Source organism: Helicoverpa armigera, chromosome 22 (genome assembly GCF_030705265.1).
Source record: "Helicoverpa armigera isolate CAAS_96S chromosome 22, ASM3070526v1, whole genome shotgun sequence".
NCBI lineage: Eukaryota > Metazoa > Arthropoda > Insecta > Lepidoptera > Noctuidae > Helicoverpa > Helicoverpa armigera.
In genome coordinates, this window is record NC_087141.1 from 9966913 (window position 1) to 9993075 (window position 26163).

The 26163-nt window shown below is 43.4% G+C and overlaps 1 protein-coding gene across 4 annotated transcripts; it reads left to right on the plus strand.

Annotated features, from left to right (window-relative positions):
* Positions 1 to 352: 352 nt before the first annotated feature.
* LOC110378702 (uncharacterized) lies at positions 353 to 16619 on the plus strand. Of its 4 annotated transcripts, none has more exons than XM_049843183.2 (3): positions 353 to 1111; positions 11993 to 13354; positions 16291 to 16619. In XM_049843183.2, exons 2-3 carry the CDS (start codon positions 11996 to 11998, stop codon positions 16552 to 16554), a joined length of 1623 nt encoding a protein of 540 aa, XP_049699140.2. In that variant the 5' UTR covers positions 353 to 1111; positions 11993 to 11995; the 3' UTR covers positions 16555 to 16619. The 4 variants fall into 4 exon arrangements, with proteins under 4 accessions (XP_049699140.2, XP_049699142.2, XP_049699141.2 ...); XM_049843185.2 differs by having other exon boundaries at positions 353 to 848; XM_049843184.2 differs by having other exon boundaries at positions 353 to 676.
* The last annotated feature ends 9544 nt before the right edge of the window (positions 16620 to 26163 follow it).

Below are 26163 nucleotides of genomic sequence, written 5' to 3' on the forward strand. Positions count from 1 at the left end.
TTTGATGTCGTCAAAGAACTGCTATGTTGACGCGGTGATAAATCACTGATATTGCTTTGTAGATTCAAAATTGGACACAGGCAGGTTTGCTAGATTTGGAGAAATAGATGACCCCACTGAATTGTCATGGCCTTTTTCAAGGTATTCCGCAATAGCCTCGACAACTTGTATGCTAGCGACAGCTTTTATGGCATCGTGTACGGACGGATGCAATATCGTTTCATATCTTCCGTATTGACACATTCAGTCAGACTACATAAATATTTTGAAAGTTATCAGTCTGGTTGTTGGTGCCAGATTACCGCTATCAGATAATAACAAAAACTGAATGTAATCATTAGCTAACGGTATTGAGTTTCGCCCAGCCGGCAGGGAGACGCCGCCGGCGCAGTGCTCGAGGCTGCGCTGCGCCCACTGGCAGCAAGGAGCTGCGGCTTGGATGCGCCGGGGGTGGGGGGGGGCGGTCAAGGCCGCGCGCGCACGCGGCCGCGGGCGCCGGCTCAGTTCGGGCCGCAGTCCCCCAGCGAGCAGTCGCGCCGGTGTCCCTCCGCGAGTGACAGTGTGTGTTGTACAGTTACGTTGTGGCAGCAGCGGGTCGTCGACCGCGCGAGTATGAGCTCGCGCCCGCTCCGGCCGCCGCCGTCCCGCCCTCTGCTCTGATCGGGATCTGCTCAAGGTGAGCTGCGGCTTCCCGACGACACCCGCCGCGCTAACCGGTTGTGCGCGCTCCGACCTCACGAGAAGCGTCTGCGCCGCATCGTTATTATATTGTCCTAATTCGCGGGCGGCTCATCACTGAAGTGTTCGCTCGACCGCTGGGAAGCAGAGTGGGCGCTCAAGCTGCGACGGTATTGATAAAACTTTGCAATTACCTCGGCTCGGCGGTGCAACCCGAGCCGAGACTGGTGTCTGTGCTGCTAATTGTGATGTGCTCATTTGGATAACGGTCGCGCTGTGTACACACAATACTCGACACTTTCGGCTGAAAGCTTCGAGTTTCTTTCTGTCAATAGTTGGGATCATTAGACTTGTGAGTGGTGTTCCATTGTGTCCGCAACACGTTTAGAAACTGCTCGCCTGGCTTAAAACCAGTTGCGTTAATGGTGTCAAGGTACGGTCTTTCTAACACGACTGACATATTTTTCTCACTTAATTACAGTATTACAAATACCGCTAACCGCTATCTCCACACTAAGTTCTTTATTATCTAGCATATCGAGGGTCAGGATTAGCCCGTAACAATGCATGGGTGCAATGGCCTGTGAGGTATAATTATGTGCTACCGAGTCGGGAGGGGCGACTACCTGCGCCAGGAGTGCAATCCCTTCGCGACTCGAGCGCTGTACCTACGCAGCCAATGCACTTTGTCCGAGCGTATCCATAAATCAGTTACCCATGCTCTTACTTCTTTGTTAGCACTGCTTGCGTGTTACTAACATTCTGAATAGACTGTACTGTGTACCTACTAGGGCTTTCAATACCGGTATTACGGGATCCCGTAATACCGTGATCACGGATATATTTTGGTATTTTTTCAATACCGGTATTGAGGAGCCAATACCGTGATTACGGTATTACATCTTTTTATAATTTTAATTATTGTGGTTTGTTGTAACAAGTAACAGGAAGTTGTTTTAAATAAGATAAATAACTACGACTCGTAAGATGTATGTACCAACTCGTAATCTTATTCTCACACTTCACACTTGTGTATTAAGTGCCAACCCGCCCAGCATACTCGCCCGCTGATAGTTCTTCAGCAGGGTTTTGTCTCCCTTTTTGAAGAACAGGACGATAACACTCCTACTCCACGCCTCTGGGGTTCTCCCTTCAAACAGGACGGCATTAAAAAGCTTCTGGAGCTCCCCCAGTATGGGCTTACCTCCTGTTTTTAATAGCTCTGTTGTAATGCCATCCTCGCCAGGGGCTTTTCCATTTTTGAGCTGTCTCAGAGCGATCTCGATTTCGCCACTGCTGACTTCTGGCAGGTCTTCGGTGAAATGGCGTGTTAATGTGGCTCTAGAATCCTCATTTCCGGGATAAGGTCGAGATGCATGCGATGCGTATAACCTAACCGGCCATAGAAGTTTTCCACTTCCGAAAAGACTGCCGGCACCGAAGAAATGACTTCTCCACTTGTTGTGGTCAGCTTCGTCAAGTGGCTTCTTCCAAGAGATTGTACGAATACCTTTGACCCCCGATTCAGCTCAATTGCTCTTTCAAAGTCAAGAGTATTGGAGCACCGGAGGTCGCATCGTACGTGCTTGTTGATCTCTTGGTTTAGAGCCCGCTTAGCTGACGAGGCGGGTTTTCACGTCGTTTCTTCATAATCCCTGACGCTGCATGTTACAGAATCTCGAACCTTCCTCCCTGAGGATCCGAACCACATGTCCACCCCACGTCGAACATGTCGAACCACATATTCGTGGTTCTGGTTAACGTCTGTTGTGGTTTCCACGGCGGCAAATCGGTTTTCCAAATTTGACTGGAACTTTTCAGATCCTGTCATGGTTTGGAGCAGTGTTGGTCGGAGCCTGGCCTTCATCAGACGGAAACGTTCGGCCTTGAAGTTGATATTCAGAGAGCCTCGGACAAGTCGGTGATCGCTACCGGTGTTAAACCTATTGATCACGGAGACGTCTCTGACTATGTGCTTCTTGTTCGTCATGATGAAGTCAATCTCATTTTTAGTCATAGTGTCGGGGCTCTGATTGGACGCTTTTTGAAACTAAAGGATTGTGTTTTAAAAGTTTTAATCGATCTAAAATTAAACTCCGATTTCGAATTAGACGAATTCGATTTGACAATATTAAAAAATGTTTACAACAGCCTTTCTGTAGTCAAAGTAACTATATTAGTACTGTACTATACGGGATGCCAATTTACTAAAAGCGGATATTGCGCTAAAATTTATGTTGACGAAGTTAGATGGTCAAGCTAATGACTTAAGCCAAAATCTTGCAAAAGCTCTTCGAAGACGCATAAAGGAGCGACAACTTTTAATATCTGGATTATTGCAATATTTGCATGACCGACAATACCGTGATCACGTGATCACGGTATTGAAATTTCTAATACCGGTATTGATACCGGAATTAAAAAAATCCGGTATTTGAAAGCCCTAGTACCTACCTGTAGCATACCAGGAGCTGGCCCTTGTTCACGTGCAACAGTCCCTACTGCCACCAGCAGCTGCTGGCGGCAGTAGGCCAGCCGTACAACAATGACATGTGTATTCAACATCATAAACTATTTGCGGTTTAAATGTTCACATAAATGCGTAATTGTACGTTGAATAGTTCCGGGTACGGGTGAACCGCAGGGCAATGATAGAACTGATGCTAGGCCACCTGCAGCACTGACCTTGGTTTTGCTTCAATAAACAGCAGCATATGTGGTGTAGAAATGTTCCGCTCTCCTGGTATTAGAGCTGATTCATACACGAGTAGGTAAAGCTAAGTGAAGCTCAGTAAACACCCGGCAACACGGAATGTTGCGCGCGCATGACGTCATAACTGTTTATTTGTTTCTGAAACAGGTAGCTACAATTTACCCAGGAACTTCCTGTTTTGAAAAATCCTTAGTGTTAAACAAATCATAAGACGCAACATGACTTCAAGTGTTCCGTCTTAAACAAGCTGGTTAATGTAGGTGTCCTTACGGGATCGTCTGCGTTATAATCTCGTAGTCATCTGTGATGGGAATGTGTGAAATTCCAGATTTGTGAAATATATTAACTATGATTCCACATGATTTCCTTTGTAGTTGTGTAAGATTTTGACTCGTGAATTATCATAAAGATTCCACTAAATACTTGTAATGCTTAATATTCTAGACATTGCTGATTATGTAAATGATTTTATTCTTCGTGTTTCGCTTTTGTGTTCCGAAATTGTGGTTTAGCAAAAACTAAAGCCACATTCCTCAAACAAGCCATAAATAAATGACAACAATCAATACAAATTGTCAAAACTTGACTATTCTACATCGCTGTGCTCGCACTATCGCTGATACTTTCCAACTCATCCCGCCTGTTGAGCTGAGTAGGTAGCTACATATATTCTTCTAAGAACATGCCCAAAACCTTATATAAAGGGACCGTGTACCATTTGACTCGACTTTCGTTTGCTTGTCAATTCAATCAACTGAAAACCACTCATTTTAGTTTGAGGGCCAACTCAAAGGTACCTACTATATTAAAATTGTACATACTTAGAGGAAACTCGTTTTGTAATTGAAACCGTTTTGTAATTATTATGAGTTTATTAAGGTAGCGCCGATGAGCACTGAACAATCAATTAGAGGAAAAAATAATTTTTGAAAATATTCAGCATTCTCTTTGCTCACCTCACAACATTCTTGTAGTGGTCCCGTCTGGCGAACAAATTCTTCAAAACTTTATTGAAATCCGACTCAGTTGATACTCGCAGCTCTGGAATCCCTCCCGGAGCATCCCGGCGAAAACCCACGGGCGCCGCTCTGGCCTGCATTCAAACGTTAAATGTGTTTGGGAACAGCATTACGCGATATTCCGTAACGATGTTTCATTAAACATCAACGAGGGTTTGACAAGAAGCCGTGCATTATCATGTATCAAGTGCCTGCGCAAGACACCACCTAGTCTGTGAGAGTGACAGTACTACATGTGACCAGTCAATACAATATGTATACATGACTGACGCTTACGAGAGGTTGCGACTGACCAATACAAATCCTCTCGGCTGATATTGTATCGGTCACTGACAGAAGGAACTGAAAAAAAATCCGTTTTGAGCAATCAAAAACTAAGTAAATCTTAAGATACCCGGTCGCTCATCGTAAGTTCTAGCTAAAACGCAGCAGATCGCGTTGAATGAGTTGAAGTTCTTCATAAAGTCATGTTAATACGCATTCAAGTCACAACCGAGGTTTACAGTTTTTGAGGGAACCGAATCAGAGATCAGAGATTCCTATGTAGTGGCTCGGTTCTGTCCAGAGCAGTTCTTTCGACTTCGATAAGACATATACATATATTGATTATAAAATAGTATAAGAGCTTTTGACACAACGATAAATTTCGACGACTTGGTTGCGAAGAAGGCCGAGTATACGTCCCCGGGGCACGCCGTAGTTTCTCGCCTGTGGTGGGACTGGCTTATTCAAGTAATGTATTTTATTAATTGCATTGTAGTGTACAGTTTGCGTCTAGCTGCAGTATGTACAGGTATAATGTAACACGGCACTGCGCGTTTATGCTAATCGAGTCTAATGTCCTACAATACTACTTATAAGTCGAATGCTACGCCGGTCTCGATTATATTGCCGGTATAGATTCAGTCGCCTGCCGGACCCTCTCACTGATCTCTTCACGTTAACATAGGTACCAGAAATTAATGAATGAAACGAACGAAATAATTAAATCAAATTACGTTATGAAATTAATGAAAACTAATTATAAAATGTGTTAACGATATCTTGACAGTTTTAAAATTACAGATACATATATAATATATAGGATCGCTGTTTAGTCTGCAAATCTGTCTGTAGGTCTGGCTGTCTGGCTTGGCAGAACCTTGTCTGCTCCTAACGAATGCATTACCTTATTTGCCACTAAATTGTGCCACATTCGTATCTAATTGTGCTGTCTTTGGAAGAAGCATAACTAAAAAATTAAATTATAAATTTAAAAAAACCCCCGACCCAAAAAAGTACGCAATAATTATGACAAAAGGTTAAAAACGCTAAACCCTATAAAAAGCAAAAAATAACTTTTAACACTACGTAAACTAAATTTTGTCGTGTCGGGGGACCGCTCTAATTCATTACTTTAGGTAGATTCGTATTTTTTTTAAACGAATGTTGTAATTAGGTAGGTATCATTTGATTTATGTAAGTATTTATGAAGGTAAAAAGCGGTCCCCCGACACGTCAAAATTTAGTTTACGTAGTGTTAAAAGTTATTTTTTGCTTTTTATAGGGTTTAGCGTTTTTAACCTTTTGTCATAATTATTGCGTACTTTTTTGGGTCGGGGGTTTTTTTAAATTTATAATTTAATTTTATTTCATGCTTTTTAAAGGAGCTCCTTAATTTTTCCTTCTTTCATTTAATTTATTTTATCTTAAGATGGGGTCTCTAGGTCTCGGCCAAAGGAAGCTGTTTAACAATCCTCATGACAAACTGGCTCTGGGAGAATTGCACAGATTGAGAAACAATAAAGATTAACCCTTGGACATTCTAGATTTTCAGCAAAAATATAAATCGGTTTATCCGTTTCATTCCGGAATTCCAGGGTTTCATCCGCCACATCCCATTTCCAGCATCAGGTTCTCGTCAATCAGGAACATGAAGAGAACTCGTCAAAACAAATTCAACGAGCCCAAACTCGATGGGTTTACTAAAAGGCAGTTCAGGGTTACGTCTCCTACCTTCGTGCCCTAACAGCAGACCAGCTCAGTGGTTCCAAAAGACATTAGTGTTTCAAATTTCAGATCCCACATATACTTGCAAGTAAACTGAGCGTGTAACATTCCTATCACATCTAGCAAACGAGCTGATGACCTTGAAGACCTGAACTGATTTCCACCAAATATAGCTAAGAACACTCCCGACTGACATACCTTTTAAACAGAAAAAACCGCATTACAATCGGATCATCCGTTTGGGAGCTACGATGCCACATACACACACACACACACACACACACACACACACACACAGACACGTCAAACTTATAACACCCCGTCGTTTTTGCGTCGGGGGTTAAAGAGCCTGCACAGGCAGGCGTCACCCTCTAGATCCCTCGTTCCTCAGACTGATAACTTCCCCCTGGATGTCAACATGACGCAGGGTGGTGGTTTTAGAGACAATACGATTTGGGTGAGTTATATATATGTATACATATATCTTTATCCACCCGAAATATAGTCAACAGACCTATGTTTTCGGAAGCAAAAAGAATCACAAAGCACCAAAAGTTTGTCTTTAGGTTTATTACCACCTTTTTTCGTTTGGAAGGTATAGGACATACCAACAAAATATGTGCATCATGAATTTTACTATTACTAGCCTATAATGTCCCACTGCTGGGCAGAGGATCCCGATCTTTCGACCGAGTCCACCAGTCTCGACAGTAGGCGTCTAGTTCGCCATCTCTTCTGGGACCTACCCCGCCTAAGGGATGTAAGGGGTCCCAAACAATATCTTTCGGGATCCAAGCCAACCTCTCCTGCTCTCGGTACACCCTGCTAAATAGCAAACGAGGCTCTGGCGACCTACCCACCAACCGTGCACTGGACTAGCATGGTGGGGCATGGTCCAAACCTCCATGAGTTACACACCCACAGTGCATAATGAAATTACATCAAAATAGTGTAAGCAAGTAATATTAAAATAGCGTTCGTCCGGGATGCGCTGATAAGCAGTATCGGAGAGTGTGCGGCCTGGTATTGTGTGCCCCTCTCCCCGCGCCTGCTCGTACCAGAGAGACGGCGCGGCGTTCTGCAACTGCTCGGTTCCGTAGAGCGAGGACAGCACACTGACTTGCTTACAGACGAGAGTTATTTGGTCAGTCGAGTGCACCCTCGCATGTGGTGGTGCGTGCGGCAGTGTCGTGCGGCCGGCAGGAACAGGTAGCCCGCGCGGTGAAACGCGCTGGTTTCTCCCGCGCGGTGAAACTCGCGCCCGCAGCCACGCGCCCGCCGCACAATACGCGCGCTGAGAGTGTTCGCACGCTGATCATAACATCACGATTAAATAATCAACACCACTCCGACGCTATTATGTGCCGCTACCCAACAACGCACATAAACACCGCCAAGGTACCGGCGGCCTATTGTCTGCGTTATCTACCATCACGGCGGCGGTGCTCTCAGGGACTCCAACCGCTCCAAACAGACTTCTTCTTATCGAGTGAGCTGCAGGCTTAATCACCTAACGAACCCTGGCGTCAGGGCATTCTCAAGATAATTATTGACTCAAATCCGCCTGACGGTCGCTGACGTGGAATTGTAACACCCCGATTGCTACTGTACAGCATACAGAACCATACCAGAACCCATATAGTGATTTCGGCCGCCATGAGACAACTAGACCAAGAAGGCAGTAGCAAACATGCTCAATGCATTGCTCCTTCCTCTTAAGAAAAAGAGCGGGTCCTCGTGCGGTGCCGTTGCGCAACATGTGCACCAACTCATGAGCGAACAATCACATAGTAAATTAAAACAACAAGCTGATACGTGTTAACTAAGTTTTGGTAGAGACGTGGGAGTGATGCAGCACCGACCGGCGCTGCCTCGCTACACGCTGTGTTTCGCACGTGCGAGCTTCGGCTTCGGCACTCATAGAAAGGATATTTTCTGCTGTTGAGACTACACACCAGAAGTGCGGCATTTCAACAATATGTAAAATGCATCATCTATCAGTTACACACAACATTGTTAGCGATATCCGAGACGTTGCATATCTCAAGTGTTATCTCTGTCCATCTCCCCCCCCCACCCCGCCGGCGGGCCACACCGCGGCACACTTTCTAACAAACGAGGCACACCGTGCTCCAGCCCGTTACGCGAACACTTACTGCACTACGAAGAACGAGCCGAGATGCACCAACGAATAATAATGGTGCATCACGAAAGTTCTCTGACCTAATATTGTAAGAATCTCGAGTCTGTTACTGGTGCTGCAGTCGCTTACGCGAGCACCACCACGCGTCGCCGGGACCGCTGGTACATCGACAGGCTGCAGATAGCTCAGGAAGGTGATCGCACGAGATGAGCGCAGTGCAATATCAGTAGTGCGCTTTCTCTCGCCCGCTTCCAACGTCACGCTGCACTGCAGGGCTGCGATGTAGCGTCGTCTCACACACACAAGATCATCGACGATCGATATTATTGGTCTACATTTCTACAACATTGAACTAGAAGTGCTATTCTACTCGATGCACTAGTCATCAACTAGGTCTCCAGGCTTATCTCGCGGATTCCCCGTGAGCATGAGGCGTATCGGAAGCAGGACTGTTGTACTCAAGTCATGCTGAAGTGCGGAACATTAGCGCGGTGTCATCCTTGCGGCTGCGGCTGATAAGCGATGCCGGCGATAAGCAGATAGCCGGCGATAGCGCTCCCGCGGCAGTGCTCGCGCGGCTTCCTGGCGTGACACACACACGACACTGCCGACTTCATGCGCTGCGCATGCGCCGAGGTAAGCCACGGCAGAAGCTAAATCTGATGTGAGCCAGAAAAAAGAACATGCGTTTCTAGAATTAGCTTCCGTTCACCAGTATTCATATTATTTTGTTTCATCAATTACTCTTATTGAAGTGATACCTCCTGTGATTGTATCTGAGAAATCTGTGCTGTTTCGAACTGTATTACCTACTGTATAGAAGTACCTACCTTTGTGCGCTCGAATCATTTATGTTAGTTTAAAATATTGTTTCTCAGTAAGTGAATTATGTAATTCTTTATGAGAAATAAAGTTGTTCTTAAACCTATTCACGTCAAGTTTCATTTGAATATTTTTCTCAAGTGTATGGAGAGATCTAATTAATTACGTTGCGTTTTTAGTGTTCATTAACTTGATCGTTAAAGTAAGGTCAGGAAATAACTCATTACTTACAAGTACAGTACCTTAATTAAATTGATTTAATTAAAATGCGGTGTCGTCATTGTGTCGCCGCACATGTCACCGTGAACTGCGCCGGCGCGGGCGCACTGCTGCATGCGCTTTACACTCGTATTAATAGACGCTCGTCGCACTCGCTCAGGATATGTATGTGGGGCTCAGTAGTGGATGAGTTCAGAATTCTGTAGGAACATTCGGATTAATTCGGAAGAGTTCGGTAGGCTTAGCGAACGTATCGCACAAGAAGGCGCCGCAAAGTGTCCCGACGTGTCGCGACGTGCCCCTGCTGCCGGAAGCTATACAGTATCATATTACTGAGGGAGTTGCTGCTCCCCCGTGTTCCCTGACGACGACCGCAGACGCGCACAACACGGATACCAACTAGATGCTGATGATGCCGATACTGAGGCTGATGTCGTGGTGGACATTGCTTTAAATGATAATAAAAGCTGTGTACATGTGTGCGAGAGTGTCACCTGCTACACACACAAGTCCACTACTGCACCAGACATTACACTGGTAGTACAGTCCACTAGTAGTGCTAGTTATGTCCTTTGCGTGCAGACTAGTTGCTAGGTTTAGAGGCAGCTGCAGTAGAATAAGCTGCCTATTTCCTGTACCTACTCAAGTAGTACATACACCAGGACACGTTATTTGCAGTACATATATGCGGTGTCTGGTACGCGGCCGCTACGCTACACTGGCTCGTTCTGCGCCATTAAATCATGATCTGCAGCTGTTCTAGCCGACATCTGCGTATTGTGCCGCGTGCGGCTCCGGTCTGCGTCAGTAGCTCATGTCGCGTGGTGGACGACTGCGAGCAACCTACTCAATAGATGTTCGAATAGCGGCTAAACTAGCCACTGTCAAATGGTCCCCATTCGAACCATGGGTATTCTAAAATCCCAGCTCTCTACAAAGTCTGCCTATCTTTTAGCCAGTAACTTGTATAAACTCAGCACTGACAGACTCTGTCAGAGCACCCCAATCTGTGGGTTGACCAATCTGTGGGTTGACTTAAGTTGAGGAATTTGCAATTTCATAAATCTGCAGATATACGCCCAATGAGGAGTTTTTGCAAGGTAAAGCCAGGTACTGCCGGCTGGTGCCTAACACTCGCGGGTATGAATGTGACGAGCTCTCTACAAACAGCCCGCTGGGAGCGGTCATCTCGCGCCACACTGTGCCTACTTTCTGCTGCTAACATATCCTACTAAACAAAAGTAAGACTGACTATACGCTCGCTAACACTTAAGTGCATGCACCCGCTGATTTATATTTGCCGTCCGGCAAGGATCTGCGCGCCGCCTGCAGGACAGACGATGTGCCAAGCGCGGAACTATTGCGGCTATGTATTCAACCAGGGCTGGTTTAGTTAACGAGATCAGCGCTAATGCGGCAGTGCGCTCAACTCGAACATAACGGTGACTTGGAGATCTTGTACGCACGGAACAGTTTAAGGCGACGAAACGTTACCAGTTATTCCGGTTTTTTGTTGAACTCATGTCAACCGACTTGTTTGTAGGAAATAGGAAGTATTGTTACTTGTATTCGAATATTTACATCTGGTCAGAAGAAAAAAATATATATTTTACCTGAGGGCAACTAATGTCTTATCATAAATTAATTTATTACGGCACATAAATGTATACGAAGATAGTTGATTCTCGATCGCACCGAGTATCCCTGAATACCGTCAATCATCTTGTGGCTGACTGCCTCGTTGGTCAAGTGGTCGCAAGCGCGACTGCTGTGCACCTAGTCTCGGGTTCGATTCCCGGGTCGGGTCGAAAATCGGCCTTGCACACCATAATCATTATTATAATACGCAAGGGGAAATTCCATTGTTCATGCGCTACTTTGGATTTTCCATTGGGCGCCAAAAAGATAGGTATAACACTGAATAATATGGCTACTGCCATCTTATTCTTTACTAGGTTCTGCCAGTATTTCACCCGCATCCCGTGAGAACCTCTGCACGACCCCATATAAAAAGTAGTGTATAGCCTTTTTCAATAAATGGGCTATCTATTACTGAAATAATTTTTCAAATCGGACCAGTAGTTCCTGAGATTAGCGCGTTGAAGTAAACAAACAAACAACCTCTTCAGTTTTATCATATTAGTATAGATAAGCTGTGCGATGTTACGTCTGTGCACCCGAGCGTTGCGAGTGACACATGTCACGTCGCACTATACTGATATGTTGCATGTAGATATAATGTGAAGATATTGCATGGGGTGCACCGATTTATGGGGGTTAACATAATGAGGAGAGGCTCATCAAGAAATTTAAAGTGTAGTCCGTCTGAGCAGCACGCCATGTGAGCGACGAGGCGCGGCGCGAGTGGCGCGCGTGACGAGTGTGTAACGAGTGCGCGTCGTGTTGCAGGTGATGCGCGGGTGGTGCGTGCGGTGGGGCGGCGGCGGGGCGCGCGCGCGGCTGCGCTGGCTGGCGGCGCTGCTGTGCTGGGGCGCGCTGGCGGCGCTGGCCCTGCCGCGCCTGCAGCCGCGCCGCGCCGCGCCGCCCGCGCCGCCCGCGCGCCTGCTGCTGCAGTCCGAGGCGGCGGCCTCCACGCCCGCGCCCGCCACGGCGCTGCCCGCCACCGACGCGCGCGTGCTGTCCGAGGCCGAGCTGCGCGCCGACGCCGAGCGGCGCCTGCCCTCGCTGCCGCTCACCTACTGGCACAAGCACAAGGACGACAAGAACAAGTTCTTCAAGAAGAAGGACTGCGCGCCTTTCCCTTCCATCTATGACCTGGAGTTCCACAATACGTACTGGCAGACGCTGCGCGCGAGCACGGGCGTGTTCCACATATTCGGCGCGTACCTGGACGCGCGCAACACGTCGCGCATCGGGCCCGCCGTGCGCATGCTGGCCGTGCACGACCGCATCGCGCCCACGCTCACCACGCACTGCCAGCTGTGGTTCGAGGAGCTGGAGGCGCCCGTGGTGGTGCGCGTGCTGGAGTACAAGTACGTGTGGAACAGCAAGTGGGGCAACTACCGCGACCACGTGCTGCAGCCCTACCTGGTGGCGTGCGTGCTGCCGGAGAGCGTGCGCCACCTCGTGCCCGCCTCCGTGTCGCTGGTGGAGAACGCGTGCGACCGCGCCACCAACAACCTGCGCGTTCACTACGACCGCCCGCCGCCGACGCAGCCGCGCAAGGATTTCGCCATCTGCGTCAAGGGGCTGGACTTCCTGCACGAGGACCTGTCCGTGCGCCTGGTGGAGTGGATAGAGCTCGTGCTGCTGCTGGGCGCCGACAAGATCTTCTTCTACGAGCTGCAGGTGCACCCCAACATCACCAAGGTGCTGGAGCACTACGTGCGCGAGGGCTCGGTGACCGTGACGCCCGTCACGCTGCCGGGCGGCCAGCCCAACCTGCCCGGGCTGCAGCACATGTACCTCAAGAAGAAGCTGACGCACAAGCGGCAGATGGAGCTGATCCCGTACAACGACTGCCTGTACCGGCACATGTACCAGTACCGGTGGCTGGCGCTGCTGGACATCGACGAGGTGATCGTGCCCATGGAGGACCCCGACTGGGGGGCGCTGATGCGGCGCGTGCTGCCGCTGGCGGCGCCGGCGGACGGCAAGCCGGCGCGCTCGTCCTACCACGCCGCCAACCTCTACTTCCTGGACTCGCTGGGGCACGCGCACGGCTGGGAGGACGGCGTGCCGCAGTACATGCACATGCTGCAGCACGTCACGCGCACCAACAACTTCACCAAGCCCGGACAGTACGTCAAGGTGAGCTGGCCGACTTCTCTGTTAGATGTTGTACTTTGTCATGTACCTAGGTACAGCTCACAACACATCATCATCCTCCGAGCCTTTTCCCAACTATGTTGGGGTCGGCTTCCAGTCTAACCGGATTTAACTGAGTACCAGTTCTTTACAAAAAGCGACTGCCTATCTGACCTCCTCAACCCAGTTACCCGGGCAACCCAATACCCATTGGTTAGACTGGTGTCAGACTTATTGGCTTCTGACTACCCGTAACGACTGCCAAGGATGTTCAATGACAGTCGGGACCTACAGTTTAACGTGCCATCCGAAACACAGTCATTGGTGTCTAAGATATACTTAGAAAGTACATACCTACAAACTTAGAAAAGTTGCATTGGTACTTGCCTGACCTGGAATCGGACCCGTGCCCTCATACTCGAGAGATTGGTCCTTTGCCCACTAGGCCACCACGAACTCACAACATACAAGATTATTTATTTGTATAAACATGAGTGTACATAGAATTATGCAGGTTGTTACAAAAATAATATAAAGGAAGCCCATCATGTTTGGCCTCATAGGCGCACAAATATAAAAAAGGAACATTCTCAACATTTCTTACTCAAAATTCAGTTAAATTATAATAAATAAGCTACTAAGAAGACAATCAATACTGAGAAAAATTAAGCAAAATTAAAAATTTTGAAAAAACCCACGACGTTAAAAATCTTATTGAAAAATAATAAAATATATTTTTTTGAATACAAGAAAATCTCAAAATTTATGAATAATTCATAAATTTTAATGTAGTTTTTATTATTTAACATTTCTTTATTCGCATTATCATCCCTTTTGCCTCTTTTTACACGCTTTTTATTAGCTTCACCTGTATGTTTGTATGTTTGTATGTTTGTAGGTTTGTAACCGACTTCTTTGGGCGCGATTTTGACCCACTTTAAACGGCCAGATTTCGTTCAATCTTTGTAGATTTATTGAGGACCGATGACAATACACTAATTTGATAAAATTATTCCATTTTTAACCGACTTTCCAAAAAGGAGGAGGTTACACATACACATCGATTACTCCGAGGTTTATAGACCGATTTACGTGATTCTTTTTTTGTTCGACTCGGAATAGCTGCCAGTTGGTCCCATAGTCATCAGGTCAGGATCTGATCATGGAAACCCTGAGAAATCGAGGGCAACCTTCGAAAGTTGTAGGCATACATAGGGTAAAAACTTGACACTCAGGTGTACGCCTAAAAGCACTATTCAACTGTGAAGATTTGGAGCTGACCTGATGATGGAGACCAGAGAGGGTCCAGGGAACTCGACAACTGAATATGTAAACTACCTCGTGTTTGGGCTTAAATTATTTGTATTGACAAGACCTATACAACAGTGAAGGTTTGGAGCTGACCTGATGATGGAGACCAGAGAAAGTCGAGGGAACTCGACAACTGAATATGTAAAATACCTCGTTTGGACTTATATTCTTTGTATTGATGAGAACTTCCCACTTGTATGGATAGTAACAACTATTCGTAATATCACCCGTGACGTCACGTTACGCACCAAATCCTCAACCATCAAGAGACCAACATCCAAAATATGTATTTTACCCGTAGCTGAATAAGTTTTATGTTTTACGCATGTTATTTCCGTTTCTATTGCACTAAATTAATTTTTAGCAAGTATAGAATTAATCTCCGTTAAATTATCTCGACAATAGTATGCAAAATATCTTGATTCCTTTAACTAACAAGGCTAGGTTAGGCAGGTTTAAAATTAAAAAGCTATTATAAATAATCCAAACTAAAAAGTAGAAAATAAATAATAGTTTTAAAAAAACTAAAAAACACGCTTTTTATAGAAAACCAAACTAAAAAAAATAGAAAATAAATTTTAATGAATTTAAATTAAGAAAATAGTGTTAAAAATTTCAATGAATATAAATTAATAATAGTGTGAATAAAAAAAAAATATTTTAAAAAAGCGTGGGGTGCTTTTTAAGATATTCTCGAAATGATAACACTCTACTCATATCCGTCAATAAAATATTTATGACTATTGACACGATGCAATGCACCCCACGCTTTTTTAAATATTTTTTTTATTCACACTATTATTAATTTATATTCATTGAAATTTTTAACACTATTTTCTTAATTTAAATTCATTAAAATTTATTTTCTATTTTTTTTAGTTTGGTTTTCTATAAAAAGCGTGTTTTTTAGTTTTTTTAAAACTATTTTTGTAAAGTAGGTCTTCCCAATCCCGCTTTTACCTTTTCAATTCATACAAAATTTTAAAATATACCTCTAAAAGATAAGAATTAAAGATTAAAATGTGATTTATTAGTAAATTTTGAGCTTTTCTTGTATTCAAAAAAAAAAAATAGATTTTTCGATAGGATGAATATGCGATGCATTTAACGCTCGATCAAACGAACATTCGATATTTTGAACACTCGGTGTATTGACTGCGCGATGTATTGAATGTTCGAGTATTTAGAATTTCGATTTATAGTGGTCGATCAATTGGCATTCGATTATTTGTCATTCGATTTGGCATAGTACACCCGTTCCGTCGTGGGTAAAAACTAAAGGTTCTAAGAATTATTTTATCATTCAGGAATTCTGAGATACTGTAATATGCTTTGTTTTCTAGAAATTTTCACGAAACACGCTTATTTCAAAGTTAATTTGATTGTTAGTGTGCCGTCCAAGTTGTAAGCTAGGGGTCGGGGCTGCGGGTTGTTCGAAAGAGGTACCGCGGCCCTAGCACATAAGGCCTACGACGGAACACGACGGCTTTTAGTCAGTAAGAGTCTGACACTCCCTCACCGCTGCTAACCCACAGCGGGAGGGGTCATTTGATGATTTTACGCCGTTAAAAGTTGTAAGCTAGGGGTAGTGTGAGTAGTAGATAGTGAGAGCGCGGCGTGTGTTGCAGGCGTTCCACGAGACGGACCGCGTGCTGGCGCTGCACAACCACTTCCCGCTGGCGTGCCTGGGCGGCGCGTGCAGCACGTACGCGCTGGAGACGCGGCACGCGCGCCTGCAGCACTACCGCGCCGACTGCGTGGCCGCGCTCAAGTCCTGCAAGGAGCTGAAGACGGCGCCCGTGCGCGACGAGACGCTGTGGCGCTGGCGCGAGCCGCTCGTGGCGCGCGTGGACGCCGTGCTGCGCGCGCTCGCCTTCCTGCCGCATCGGTGACCGCCACCACGCTCTAGGCCTGTCTATTCAATTCTAGTATTAAACCTATTTTTATAGTTACTCTACACGGCCTTTCATTAAAGTTCCCGAATAAGGGCCCAATCTATTTTACGGGTAACATGGTGTTCCCCGCGATTTCCATATCATCTGCCGAGTCTTTTCCCAACTGCGGCTGCGGTCCGCTGCTAGTCTAGCCGAATGCAGTACCAGTGTTTTTAGATTAGATTCCATTTTTATTTGAAAAAATATACTTTCAACATAATAACTTAATAATATGTACTTAAACTACCTAATGATATACGACTCATTACTAGAGAGACAGTAGACCAACGTTCCAACATTTCGCCCATTTTCTTTCTACAAAAACTGAATCTATGGTGTTACGCGTATAGATAGAGTAAGGACTGAGCATAAAAATAAAAAGCGTGTAAAAAGACGAAGTTTGTGAGTAGCAATGGTAACAGAGAAGCTACGTGGAAACCGGCTGTCATGGTATGTGATGCGAAGGAATGGAAATCACGTTGCGAGGAAGGTTTTATGCTTGAACGTGGACGGATGTAGTGGAAGAGACGGACAAAATGTACACGTCAACAACCACGGTGCATGAGCTGCCAGTCCTACCACACACTGTTCCTTTAAAACTATGTACATACCACGTACCGGTCAGTTTTGTTCTTAATCAACTACTTGCCATACATATCGTTTATTTGGTTAAGAATATAGGTACTGAACATTAATATAAATGTTTCATCATTATCATCATCAACGTCATCCTGACCACTTCGCATCATCATGATTCAAAATTCAATTCAAATATTTATTTGCTAGTCTTAAAAACCAGAAGCAGGTTTGTTTAACGAAGAAATAATTTTAACATGAAAATCAACTAAGATTTATCAAGAACGCGGCAAAATCGAATATGCAAAAGTATAACACGTCTTGTCACAATGACGTTCGAAAAAAGAATCCTACAAACACTTTGTCCAAACATAAATGCACGGCTGACTGGCGAGGTGTCTATGGTCGCTCGTTTCTACTGCCCTCTATGTAACCACTGGCAGCTAACACGGCCTCTCCTGACACCCTGACGTCCTCGGCAGGATCTGAATGAGCCTGGTTGAGTCTCGGAACACCTGCACATTCAATAAGCGAGTTGGATCTGGCTCAATTTCGTCATATTTAAATCGTGGTCTTCATCGTTTTTCTGGACACATAACACACAGTACTAATCCATTTAAACAAAGAAAAATAAATAACATCAACTTTAAATCAAATAACAGATACAAAGTGAATAACAGAACACTGGTATACCACCCAGCGACTCGCATAGAAGGCATAGGCTCAAAAGTTTGCATATCGCAGAAGATTTCAACACTGTAGGTTTGCATAGCTCCTAGTGTTTAGTTATACACACACAACATACAAATAAATCATGTAAATTATTAACCTGGTTTCGAGTGTAAAGCTGAACATATATCATGTAAGAAGAAATACAATTACTTTTACTTATTTGTTATACCGTGGGCGCAAGCGTGCACTCAAGCGCAAGAAATATGTTATCAATCAAGAAACATGTTATCAAGAACAAATAGGTACTCGAACTATAATATCCTGATCCTGGCACAGCAGCGCTCGTGCCGCGACGAGCAGCACCGGCACAGCAGCGCTCGTGCCAGGATCAGGAGCACCAGAGCGCTTGGGCCACGACACGGCCATTACACATTCTCGTGTTCAAGTCTGCGAACAAGCACTCATGACATACATTTCGTTCGTTCTGACCATCAAAATCTTTCATCAAAATCTGGAAAGCTTTTCGCTCTCAAAGAAATAAATTCAAGGCATAACTGAAATGAAATGAAATCGTTTATTTTGCAAGTTGGACATTACATCACTTTTACACGTCATTTTTAAGAACGCTGAGGTCGGCATTTCCTAATGACTGATCCCTGAGAAGAAATGCCGAAACAAACTCAAGGGTCATAGTCTCTTTTAAAGTCCAAACATGTTGTAAATCAAAATAATATTACGTGTGAGTGTCACCATGTACGCAGTCTGGAATGACCTTTTGAGGAAAGAGCCACATCAGGCTGGAGCTGACCAGTCCCAACAGACGGCACGCATGCATCAGTCGTCGTGTAGCTCAACCATATCTTAGGGAGCTCAACGACCTGTCACACGACGATACCAGATCTGCAGAACATTTGCGTAGGCCATTCAAAAATACTCAAACCCGCCAGACAGTATTTATGTTATAAGAATATATAATGTTGCTCGCATACACGATACTCACATTCACAATAATAATAAATAAATAAAAAATACAATTATAATATATAAATGTCAAAAAAAATGTCATTAATAAAATGTTATCTGATGATAATAATATTTAAATGTCAAAAGAACAATACACAGGCATTTGAAAAGATATCACTCACTAAGCGAGCAGCTCATTCCCAAGCTTCTTTATCATTTAAATAATCAGATATTTTGTAATATCCTTTTTTCAAAAGTTTGGATTTCATGTGATTTAATAGGTAAATCACGAACCGCGAAACGAACTTTGAAACTATGTCTCAGAAATATCATTCTTACTAATCAAATGTGTCAGCAATGCTCAAAACACAACTACCATTACGGTTTGATAAGTTACGTGTAGTTAATTTTATTTCAGCTTTTGCTACACAGAAAACTCATAGGTGACAATACCAATGGTTGGTACATTATTACACATTTTTCCACTTAATACAGCTAAAAGCATAATTACTTCCGATGTGTAATCAAAACAATAGAACAGAGCACCTGACCTCAATGCATGATATACCAGGTCTCCTATCCACTGGTTTTTATTACCGGAGTATGCCAAACGAGATACTGGCCGTCAGCACTCCGTACAGCATGCAAGCTTGTGCAGCAGCACAGCACCCGGGGAGCATGAAGTGTCACAGCACTCTTACTATGTCAAACGACACAGCACCTGGAGCGCTTACACCATCACCTCACACGGCTAAGGCTTATCTTCAATACCTGTAGTCAAAAGACAAGCAAGCAAGCATCTGGCTAAGGTAACCAAACATTCAATTGACAGACTCTCATGCATTGTCAGATTTGAACATTAGTTAACATCAAAAATAAAACCGGCCAAGTGCGAGTCGGACTCGCGCACCGAGGGTTCCGTACAAATCCTGTATAGATAAAAAGTGAGTCTCGCGCCAACCGTTAAGATTAGAACAATCATAGTTATGGTAATTTCGTGAGAGTAAAAATAGTTAATATTTTTTATTTTATAATATAACTAAAATAGTAGGCGAGAACCTTGTAAAAGTTATGTTATTAAAGTTATTTATATACAACATTTTATAGTCATCATTCAGAAACTGATTGAAAATAACTAATTATGTCTTAAAGGTCATTGGGCATATCTGACTCGCTTTGTAAAAAGTGGCGGACATGAATCAAAGTAGTTTTAAATCGTGGAGAATAGTATGACGTTTCTTTGAATATAAATATTTTATGAAAATTCCATGGAGACGAATGTCCAGGTTCGTTTGAAAAATATAAAAGACGAGCAGTTTCAGAGGATTGTACAGGTTGCAATGCTAGTTTTTATTGTTAAAGACTTTTCATAAAGAAGGAAGACGCCAATTCGGATGACCAGGATCTGATGAGGATCTGGAAACCCTGAGAAATCGAGGGCAACTCTTGAATATTGTAGGCACGCATCGAGTCAAAACCAGACATGTGAGTGTATTTTTGAGGGTACTGGTAAACAGTGAAGGTTTGGAGCTGATTTGATTATGGAGACTACAGAGAGTCGAGGGAACTCCTGAACGGTATGTTGCAACTACCATGTGTTTGGGCTTATTTTATTCGTATTGGCGAAGACTTTCCACATAGATAGGTTTGACTGCCATTGTGGGATCGATAGCAAAGATCAGATATAGTTATGGGAACTCCTTTACAATTTATAACGTAACCTTGTGTTGGAGCTTATTTTATTTTAGGTGATGAGAATTCACTAGGTACTAATGGGATCTTTTATTTTTGAGGGATTAATCACCTAACGAGCCCCAGTTTCAGGTTTTTTTCGAAACTGCCTGATGTTGAATTGTAACTGTCGAATTGTAACAACGACTGCTAGAGAGTAGGATTCGGGGCTGCTGGCTTTACGTTTCTAGAGCCTTGACAAAAGTGTAGTTCTGTCCCTTTCTTTGTTTTATAAAGTCGGCTTTATTTTATTTTGGAGCATTTTACAAACAAATCCAACTTCAAACATATAAAAAAGCAACAAGAAAACAAAAGCAAGAAAGAAATTAAAAAGCTGTTAGGTGCGTCGGTCTAGAAGTCGATGTCTAGAGGATACATCCATATTTATTTAACCACCGAGATCTAGACCGATGCATATAAACAGTTTTCTTGTTGTTTTTAGAAGTTGGTTTTTTTTTGGAAAAAGTTTTTATTTTTAACTTTTGTGAAAGGTTCTCGTCAATGCGAATAATATAAGCCCAAACACGACGTAACCAAAACATACCGTTGAGGAGTTCTCTCGACTTTCTCACGTCGCCATCATCAGGTAAGCTCTAAACCTTCACTGTTTGATAGTATCACCAGACATACATCTGAGAATCAAGTTTTAATCCTATGCATGCCTACAATTTCTGATAGTTGCCCTCGATTTCTCAGGATTTCCATCATCAGATCCTGACCTGATGACAATGGAAATTAACGGCGAGTATACTCTTTCACCACAAAGAAATGATTTCTTAAATCCGTCACACTTGGTTGTTTAACTTCCCCATTGAAGAGAGGAAAATATTTGATGTTTACACGTGATTTTCTCTAGATTCCCATGGTTCACATTGATGCGACTAATGCCATAGTAAATCAGAGCCTTTATCATTATACTGTGCTATATTTCGTTCGTATCCGCCGTGGGTATGGTTTCCATACTAAGGTGCCCAATGACCTTTGAATGATTAAAAATTTTTCACAGTTTAGAGGCAATTATATTTAAGAAGTGTTTGATATGAATTTCAACTTTAATATCTCTACGCTTCATGTAAAAAAGGGTAGGTAGTAAGTTTATAATTATTAAAAAAATATTTTATGTCGTGTAAGCAAAAATAATATTTTAATATTTTATGTAACTTCAAATTTATCATTTTTGCAATTTTTCCTTTATCTGTACTATATAACGCTGCTTCGTGACGAATTTCAAGATTCTGAGTTCACGGGAAGTACCTTGTAGGTTTTGATTCCCTAGCGTGTGACGGAAATTCGTCTAAGGTGTCGGTATAACTGCTGTATCTTTTGATCGTGTTAACTTAGAAGTTTGATTTTTTCACTGCCTAAAGGGACAATAGACCTAGATATTTGGTATAAATTTCAATTTGATATCTTTATTCGTTCGTGAGAAATAAGGTAGTAAGTTTCATTTTATTAACATATTTTTTTATATTATATAACTAAAAAAATTAGATTTTCGCAATTTTTCCTATATTTGCATTATATGACAATGCTTCATGCCAAATTTCAAGACTCTGAGTTTACGGGAAGTATCCTGTAGGTTTTGATTCCTTTGCGAGTGTCCAAAATTTGTTGAAAATATCGACATAATTGGCTGTATCTTTTGATTGGCTTGGCTTAGAAGTTTGATATTTTCACAGCTTAAAGGGACAATAGACCTGAGTATTTCATGTGATACGTCCACGCGTTCTTGAGATAAAGGGTCTTGACAGACAGACAGACAGACAGGCAGACGGACAACAAAGTGATCCTATAAGGGTTCCGTTTTTTCCTTTTGAGGTACGGAACCCTAACTAGGGTCTGAAAACAGACTTTCAATTTGTAAAATGTGAATTACACCATTGCCTTCCATTGGGTTTACATGTTGGTTGTATCCCATTCTTGGAACTCTCCAGGCCTTCGAGGGCCACAACCACAGCAGCATGACACCAAAAATCTAGAGCCTGATGCATAATTTGAACTATTCCATTTCAATGAAAAACAAATTGAGTAAGTCAAAATCAAAACAGTGTGCATTTATATCACAAAAGCAGTAAACTTATATTTTTGTGTACTTGTTGAAACTCTCATAAGCAGAAAGATTATTCATATAATTGATTGCGTTCCACAAGTCTCACATGATGTTACAATTGTAAGGTTTTACAATTTAATAGTGTTTAAAACTCTTTCGATTGTAAAACTGGCAACTGACAACTGACGTCAGAAGGAACGCGGGTTTCTTTAAAAAAAAAGAAAAACAAAAGAAGGGGAATAAAAAACGGGACTTAGCTGGTCGGGGTTGGCTTTGGTAGTTAGCGATTTGAATGCTGGTAATTTTGTGTTTGATTTAGATACGAATACATACGAATTTGTGGAACTTGAGAATAAATGCTCATTGTAAACTGAATTAGTAAACTGGTTTTTCTCCAACGAGTATACTAGAGACACTTTCCACCACTACAACCAGAAGAGTCTTACACAATAAGCTTACAGCTACGTACATTTGTGGACCCTGTTAGGGCACAGCAACATTTGGCATTTAATGCCAGTACATTTAAAATACTTAAAACTAATTCTAAATTATTATGGCGGTAGTTTTAAACATTAGGTATAATAGGAATAGTTAATTTACAATTAAAATTACAAATTATTTAGATATTAGCTATTTTAGTGTATTGTAGTGTGTATATTATGTATGACTAATATTTATTTTGTCGTTCTTGTATTCTTGAATTGTATAGTATGCCTTTTTAGTTAGAATTTTCTTAATTTTATTTACATATACATTATACTTTGGTTCGTTTCTTATAGCATTTGGTAATTTATTATATATTTTTATTGCCATTATATATGGACTATTTGAATGTAATGTCATACAGGAAGTAGGTAGCATGAGCATGTTCTTATGTCTAAGTGATCTGGTTTTGTGTTTGTCTCCTCGGGTTGTGAAGAAGTTACTGTATTTCCTGACAAACTTGCATATTTCTAGAATGTAAATAGATGGTAATGTGAGTGTTTTGAGTTTAATGAAGAAGGGTTTGCAGCTGTCAGTTTGGTCTACGTTTACAATAACGGAACGGAACAGAATATTCTTTACTGTACACCACTAGGATGAAACAATAGCTACAGGACAATACAAACAGGTATACACATTTAAATAGGCGTCCATATAGCTGAAAAGCAGTTTCCTTCAGATATTTGGATGGAATTAAACTGTAAAAGGAAAATACGAACGTCGTACGAACATTCCATTGAAATAATCTATACATACAATAAATCTGTAAAAAAACTGTGTCTGTACATTGAAAATATTAAAAAAAAAATGGGTGTAATCGGATGTAGCTGAGTACCAGTGCTTTACAAGGAGCGACTGCCCTATCTGACCCCCTCAACCCAGTTACCCGGGCAACCCAATACCCCTTGGTTAGACGGGTGTCAGACTTACTGACTTCTAACTACCTGTAACGACTGCCAAGGATTTTCAATGACAGCCGGGACCTACAGTTTAACGTGCCATCCGAAACACAGCCGTTGGTGTCTAAGATATACTTAGAAAGTACATACTTACAAATTTAGAAAAGTTGCATTGGTACATGCCTGAATAGAACCCGCGCCCTCATACTCGAGAGGTCGTTTCTTTGCCCACTAGGCAACCACGACTTTTAACAAGTTGACCCAAAAAAACTAGATTTTTCATAAGTCGCTACCAAAGGCGATTGTTTCGAGCTCCGTATCGGGCTCAGTTAGATACCGAGGCTGTCTCCACGACGCCTCCATCGCACCAGCTACCACCCTCCCCTGCGAGCCGCAGCCGTCAGGGACGCGACGGAAACTTCGTCACCATCTAGTTTATACGAAAGTCGCTAGGAAAGTGTACAGTTATATAGTATAGCTGACAAAACCGACAGCCCCGGATCTAGGGGGGGGCAAGCCGGGGCCCATGCCCCGGGCGGCAAATTCAGGGGGCGGCAAAATCAGGCGGCTGCCTGATTTTAAATCCTACATCACAGATTACCATAATAGTTACCTACAGGGCCGTCTTAACCTATGGTGCAGGGTGTGCGGATAACCCGGGCGCCTCGGTCTCAGGGGCCCCGCGGGACGGGGCGTTCCAGGACTAACAGAAAATTTCGATGAAATTACACCCGTTTGATAAGGAAGTTCCATTGTATCATGATACTGACAAGCAAAGTTTCCAAAAAAGTCGCCTTCGCTTTGTTTAATTGATAATTTTAATTATTTTTCACTTTTAACATCCTCCAACTAAGTGAAAAAAATTCTCGCTCGCTACGCTCGCGGCTAAATGACAATTTGTGTGCTATTTTTCTTCAATCAACGGCAACAACACAAATGGCTCTCTCACTAATCACGGTTTCTTTTTATTTGTACATAATTCCCAGTTAAATTTGTCAGTCTTCAAACAAATAACTTAAAAAAGTTCGCGCTCGCTACGCTCGCGGCTACTTGTTGCTTGGCAATGTACTTAATCAGGTACTTTTGTGTCGTAGACTCAAAAAATTTCGCGCTCGCTTCGCTCGCGCAATTTTACACACGTTACCTTGTTGACTTCATAAATGAAATCCACGCTGTCTTACCTTTCATAAGTCAAAAAAAAATTTTATGACGTCTCAAAAACAAAAAAGTTTGCGCTTACGACTGCTTGTTACTTTCATCATCAGCCTATCGCAGTCCACTGCTGGACATAGGCCTCTCCAAGTGCACGCCACTGAGATCGATTTTCGGCTTCTCGCATCCAGCTCCTGCCAGCCGTCTTGCGCAAGTCATCACTCCACCGTGCCTGAGGACGTCCTACACTACGTTTGCCGAGGCGCGGTCTCCACTCTAGAACTCGTTTACCCCAACGGTTATCGGTTCTTCGGCTAATATGGCCAGCCCACTGCCACTTCAGCTTGCTGATTCGGTGGGCTATGTCGATGACCTTGGTTCTCTGACGGATTACCTCGTTTCTGATGCGATCCCTCAGAGAAACGCCGAGCATAGCTCTTTCCATAGCCCGCTGAGCGACTTTAAACTTGTGGACCAGCCGTACCGTCAGTGTCCACGTTTCGGCTCCGTAAGTCATGACAGGTAGGACGCACTGATTGAAGACTTTTGTCTTTAGGCACTGTGGAATCGACGATGTTAGGACTCGACGTAGCTTCCCAAATGCAGCCCAACCCAACTGAATTCTCCTATTCACCTCGTCCTCAAAGTTGTTTCTACCTAACTGCAATGTCTGCCCGAGGTATACATATTTCCGAACAACTTCGAGAACGGCGCCGTGTATCGCAATCGGTTCCGGTAGAACATGTTCATTGAACATGACCTTGGTTTTGTCCAAGTTCATCCGTAGGCCGATGCGTAGAGAAGATTCAGCCAGGTCGTTAAGCATCTGTTGTAGGTCCTGCAGCGTTTCCGCCATGATGACGATATCGTCAGCAAATCTCAAGTGAGAGATGTGTTCGCCATTGATGTTGATGCCGCGTCCTTTCCAGTTCAGCGTCTTGAACATATCCTCCATTGCATTAGTGAACAGTTTCGGGGAAATAACATCCCCTTGTCTCACTCCTCGATGCAACGGTATGGGCCTTGTTTGCTGATTCTGTA